A 6,230-nucleotide genomic window follows, 5' to 3' on the forward strand; every position below is an offset into this window, starting at 1 on the left:
ATTTACATAAATGATTTGGATGCGAGCATAAGAGGTACAGTTAGTAAGTTTGCAGATGACACCAAAATTGGAGGTGTAGTGGACAGCAAAGAGGGTTACCTCAGATTACAACGGGATCTTGACCAGATGGGCCAATGGGCTGAGAAGTGGCAGATGGAGTTTAATTCAGATAAATGCGAGGTGCTACGTTTGGGAAAGCAAACCTTAGCAGGACTTATACACTTAATGTTAAGGTCCTAGGGAGTGTTGCTGAACAAAGAGATCTTGGAGTGCAGGTTCATAGCTCCTTGAAAGTGGAGTCGCAGGTAGATAAGATAGTGAAGTTTGGTATACTTTCCTTTATTGGTCAGAGTATTGAGTACAGGAGTTGGGAGGTCATGTTGCGGCTGTACAGGACATTGGTTAGGCCACTATTGGAATATTGCGTGCAGTTCTGGTTTCTTCCTATCGGAAAAATGTTGTAAAACTTGAAAGGGTTCAGAAAAGATTTACAAGGATGTTGCCAGGTTTGGAGGATCTGAACTACAGGGAGAGGCTGAACAGGATGAGGCTGTTTTCTCTGGAGTGTCGGAGGCTGAGGGGTGACCTTATAGAGGTTTACAAAATTATGAGGGGCATGGATACGATAAATAGACAATGTCTTTTCCCTGGGGTCGGTGAGTCCAGAACTAGAGAGCATAAGTTTAGAGTGAGAGGGAAAAAAATAAAAGAGACCTAATGGGCAACTTTTTCACGCAGAGAGTGGTACGTATATGAAATGAGCTGCCAGAGGATATGCTGGAGGCTGGTACAATTGCAACATTTAAGAGGCATTTGGATGGGTATCTAAATAGGAAGGGTTTGGAGGGATATAGGCCGGGTGCTAGCAGATGGGACTAGATTGGGTTGGGATATCTGGTCGGCATGGACGGGTTGGACCGAAGGGTCTGTTTACATGCTGTACATCTCTATGACTCTAATTGTCATACCCTGGCCTTGATTATTTAGTTAACTGTGTAACCAAGTGAGCTGAATTCTTCTGAATTTTTCAGGACTGTTAGAAACCAGATGAACAGCAGTTTGATGTGATCAGCATTAAACTAGTAAACTATCTCTTTTGCATGTTGCAGTCTCTCTGTCTTATTGCTGTCCCTTATTTGTTATTGCTGTCAGTTTTCTATGCTTTTATAACAAGAACACAAAACAACAGTGATATAACATCTGTTTCTATTTTTTGCCCTTGCACGTGAAGATGCAAACAGTATATGCACGGCTTTTCCTTTTTTAAAAATAAATACTCAATTTAGACATCACCTTGGCTAAACAACTGACATTTCCCGTGTTTTTCTAATCGAGTGAGCAAATGCAATGAAGCCGAATTTGCTAAGAAATATATCCTGTCAGTGCAACTAACTGAAAGGTATTGATGCATCCAGGAAATCTTGGCATGCTGTACTCATTCAGACTAGAGAGTCTGACCTCAGCTGTCAGGATCACAGCCTTGTTAGCATCGCCTTGGCTTCTGCCAAAGCCTTCCCAAAGAAATTTTAATAAACTCTTCAAAAAATGGAAAAAGCTATTCAGTAGGTACATTTATTCATTACTTTGCAAAATATGTATTTTAAAATTTTGTTTCAACCTTTATTAGAATGGTTTTCCCATGTTTTTCTATCGTGTACTCATATTGAATTCTTAATGTTATAATTTTATTCAGCATTGGTTGAAGTCCAAGACATCGACCTCCATCTTAGACCGCTGCAGCACCATATTGAAATTTTGCAAGAGAGTGAACTTGCAGAGACTCTTGTGTTCATTCCAGCTCTCTTTCACACCATCTGTCTCATCTGGAGCCATTCCAAATTTTATTGTGTTCCTCTTCGCATCATTGTTGTCCTGCAGGAATTCTGCAATTTGTTGATTGAAAAGGTAATTTTAAATAAGTGTAAAATTGACTCTCAGCTATCATTAAGCAAAGTGATCGTGTTAACAGAGAAGAAATATCTTTTATCAAAATATTATAAGAATCTGTGCATTGGCTGAAATTGTTCACAGCAAAAAGTAGTCTTTGGTATCAAAGAAGGATTTGATTATGTTACGGATGGTTTTAAAAAAAGGCTGATTAATTCCCCTGATTAAATAGCTAAGCAGTTGTAGCTTTATTTACTTGAAATAAAAGATTATTGTTGCAAATTAAGCATGGTATCTCAAATTGTTTTTAATGCTGCATTGACTGACCTAACTGCACGATTCTGCTGATGGATAAGGATGTGTTTTTAGAAATATTTTATACTTTAATCTTCAACTTTACTTATTGCAGTAGAAGTATGCATTTAAAAATAATCATTGTAAATTAAAATACTTTTACTGTCTTGTGGTTTGGATTTGATGTTGATAGGTGAAAGTGAGAACTGCAGATGCTGGAGATCAGAGTCTAGATTAGAGTGGTGCTGGAAAAGCACAGCAGGTCAGGCAGCATCTGAAGAGCAGGAAAATTGATGTTTTGGGCAAAAGCCCTTCATCAGGAACACAGTTGATGTTGAGTTTAATGACACAGATTTTTCTTCAGAGAGTTTTAAAACTTTCTACTTTTTCCCATTTCTTCTTCCTTTTCAGTTGGCACTTTTTCTGCAGGGTGATTAGATTAGATTAGATTACTTAGATTAGATTACTTACAGTGTGGAAACAGGCCCTTCGGCCCAACAAGTCCACACCGACCCGCCGAAGCGTAACCCACCCAGACCCATTCCCCTACATTTACCCCTTCACCTAACACTACGGGCAATTTAGCATGGCCAATTCGCCTAACCTGCACATTTTTTGGATTGTGGGAGGAAACCGGAGCACCCGGAGGAAACCCACGCAGACACGGGGAGAATGTGCAAACTCCACACAATCAGTCACCTGAGGCGGGAATTGAACCCGTGTCTCTGGTGCTGTGAGGCAACAGTGCTAACCACTGTGCCACCGTGCCACCCACGGTTTTTATTAGGTTTTTATTAAAATGTGAACTATTTTATCTTCTGACTTTCATGTAAAAGTAGATTTTGGAAGGAGTCATCAGGTGTCCTTCAAATTTGAGTCCCTGGGTCATTTACTTTCCTGGGCTCAGGAATAGTTAGGCCTGTTTTAGAGGTCTAGCATAACATAGCTTCATCTGAAATTAGTTTTCCTTTGGTTTTTTAATCTGTTAGTGAACACACATAACAAAAGCTTGTGTAGATGAAGGCAGCAGTTAGAGATTGGCATTAATTAATCATATAACAAACATCATCATCACAATACAGTTATGTTTTTTGCAAGATTTTATTTTCACAACGTTTGCATTTACTTTAATTTTAACATTCTTTTGAATGACTGCTTGTCACTTCTGGCTATGCCTGACATGTTAGAAGCAACGCTTTCAAACTTTGAAGGCATTTCAATCGGCAAAAATCAATTGTGTGGAAGAATATTTTCAGTCTGGGGCTGTTGTGTTGTAATGCTAAGCATTTTAAGGTATTTACTGCTGAATTGGATTATGAAAGATCTTGAGAAAGGATTAGATCTGTTTATTAGCTGGGGGATCAGTGAGGAAAGTAGTATGAACTCTGACACTTTTTTTGAGAAATTCAGCGCACACATCCAGCCGAAGTCAACTCATCAGATCCACCAATATAAATGTAAAGGGGCTGAGACAAGAACTATGGCCAACAAATATAGACTCCAAGCAATGGTTGAAGGGCTGGTAATAAGCTAATTTGGTGCTCTGCGTACTCTTATGTGCAAATTGCTTTGATTGGAAAAGTCAAGCTCACAATATCACAAGCTGTTGTGGACAGCACAGATGAGTGAGGATGGCAGAAAAAGAAAGGCATTTTGCTGAAAAAAAAACATGTTTTTCCAGCCAAGGACAAATAGTCCAATTCACTGGTATGAATTTCAGAGTCTGAGGCATGAACTGAGGGGTCCTGGTGACAATTTCTTAGCAAGATTGAGAAATGCAGACAGGAAATTTAAACTGTAGGAAACAAACAAAAAAACTTAGCTCCACTGGGGCTTCTACTAAGTGAAATTTAAAAAGTTGCCTGGGAGTAATTGGCCCTCAATCTTGTATAGAGGTTGTATATGGGTGGCACAAACCGATGGAGATGCTGATTGTCCAGATGACTAGCTTCTAGCTAAATTGGGGGAAAAGCAGTCGAGTTGATTTAGTTTGCAAGCAACAGAAGAACACAGGCCAGACACAGAGAAAGATGTCTAAGAGTTTGGATGACCACATGCTCACAGTTAGAAAGAAGTGTCCTGCCTGTGGATCCAACTCCAGAGCCTCTGGAAAGCCCAATGGCTGTGAAAGAATGTGCAGAGCGAAAGAAGCTGATGTTTAATGAGTTACCAGCGACATGACAATAATAGTAATACAAATGGGAGGTGGAAGATGACCAAGAGTTTGTGATGAAATAGATGTAAAAAAGAAAACTTACACCTACGTGAACTACCACAAACTGACACTTCTCAGGAAAAATAAATTAATGGAACCATTCACATCAGGAAAAGAGTAAAAAAAACTAAGAACCATAAAGCTGAAACTGAAGTCTGAGACCAGAATACAAAATCATGTCTCCCAGCCCCTACTCAGACTATAATCTTCTTATGATTTTCCTGAAAATTTGAAAGAAGAAAAGTTCCTCAAAGAGACTTGCTACATAATTGCGCAATGTCATGCAAACTCTTCACTGGAAAACTGAGATAAGACAGCTGAAGATGGCCCAATTACGCAGTTGTTAATTGAATGTTCAATATCACTGGAACAGATGGTCTGACCAGTTGTGAAGAGTTGGATCTGTTCTTAATCAATCATGAGATGAAGGAGATCACACTGAGTGTTGAAGGTTATGTACTCAGTCAAATCAGAAGCAAAAAAAATAATTTGGTCTAAATATCCACAGTGTTTTACTGAGATGGCTAGATGCGTTGAAGTTCCTGAGTATTACGTCAGTGATACAGAGAAGAAATCAATGAATCGTTGACCAGGTGAAATACCCATAAAACTGAAAGGAGAATTTGAAAGAAAGCTCCAAGAGATGGAAGCCAATATTGTGTTGCATTGTGTCAAATGTTTGGCTACAGATTTGTTTACAAAAAGTAAACTACCCCATTTCAAAACTGGAGTCAATCACATCTTGCTACTTTCTAACAAGATGAATGTTGATGCAACCAAGAGATCCACTGCACAGCTAATACCCCCAGTGAGAATTCAAGGCTTGGGATAATCAACAGGGGTCTGAACATTGGCTTCTTCCTGCTCAGCAGAATTTCAGTCTTACTAAGAATGACCATGCTAGCCAGTGTGTTGATTCCTCTGATAGTCCTTCTACTCTTGTGTAAATAAATGTCTTGGACATGGAGGTTGTGGATCAAGGAATAGAAGAAAATGAGCCCACCTTCTGTAAAAGTAAGCATGATTATTGATATGAAGAATACATGTTCTCAACAAGTAAACAGTTGCAACATTACTGAAGATCAAGAGCAAGCCACTCAGCCTTTCAGAAAGAAGACACATTAGTAAGTAGCTTTTGACATCAAACAAGGCTGAAACAAGATGGGAGTTCCCGTGGCAATCAGATAAAAACGATCAAGGCTGGGCAATGAAATGCCCAGGTGAGCACTATAGTGAGACGATGCTGTTACCTGATGTACCAAACAATGCCCTTGTTGCCAATCTGAATAGTAGTTGCGTGTAAAGCCAGTAAGCCAATTAATTGATTCTCTGAGCATGTGCAAGACTGGAATTGTGAAATAGAGGTGGCTGTGAACGATTACTTAAACTCAATGAAAACAGTATGTGAACAAGCCAGTCAAGGGAGCAGCAAAGGATTGATTTAGACCAGTTGTATCCCTAGTCAAATGTATAAAAGAGCTAAAGTCCTTTTGTTTTGAAGCAACTCTGTTGTAATGATTAGAACCAGGACTGGGTGGATCTCATTGACTGAGGACCTTGATTAGAGTTGTTAACCTGGGCCAATCAGGGCACCCTGTCTGACAGAATAAACAGGAGATTCTTTTTCTTAAAAACCTCCTCCTCTGCTTTTGGTTGCACTTCAGTCCCACGTTCCTGATCTTCGGCCACCCGGTACGGAGTAGAGAGGGCAGGTCCGAAGACCTCCTCGTGGGTCTGCTCCTGGGCCTGGCCAAACTGGCCATAAACAGGTCTAGGCAGTGGGCCATGGAGGGGGTCGTTAGGGCCGACTGCCTGCCCCTCTTCCGCAGTTACG

The 6,230-nt window shown here is 40.1% G+C and overlaps 1 protein-coding gene across 1 annotated transcript in view; it reads left to right on the forward strand.

The window, feature by feature from the left end:
* LOC122550241 (dynein axonemal heavy chain 11-like) overlaps positions 1-6,230 on the forward strand; it is a 456,308-nt gene that overhangs the window by 43,377 nt on the left and 406,701 nt on the right. The window contains exon 6 of the mRNA XM_043690997.1: positions 1,694-1,905. Within this exon, the coding sequence (XP_043546932.1) occupies positions 1,694-1,905 (212 nt within the window). The remainder of the gene's footprint in view (positions 1-1,693; positions 1,906-6,230) is intronic.

The sequence above is a fragment of the Chiloscyllium plagiosum genome, chromosome 5, assembly GCF_004010195.1.
Source record: "Chiloscyllium plagiosum isolate BGI_BamShark_2017 chromosome 5, ASM401019v2, whole genome shotgun sequence".
In the NCBI taxonomy this organism is placed as follows: domain Eukaryota; kingdom Metazoa; phylum Chordata; class Chondrichthyes; order Orectolobiformes; family Hemiscylliidae; genus Chiloscyllium; species Chiloscyllium plagiosum.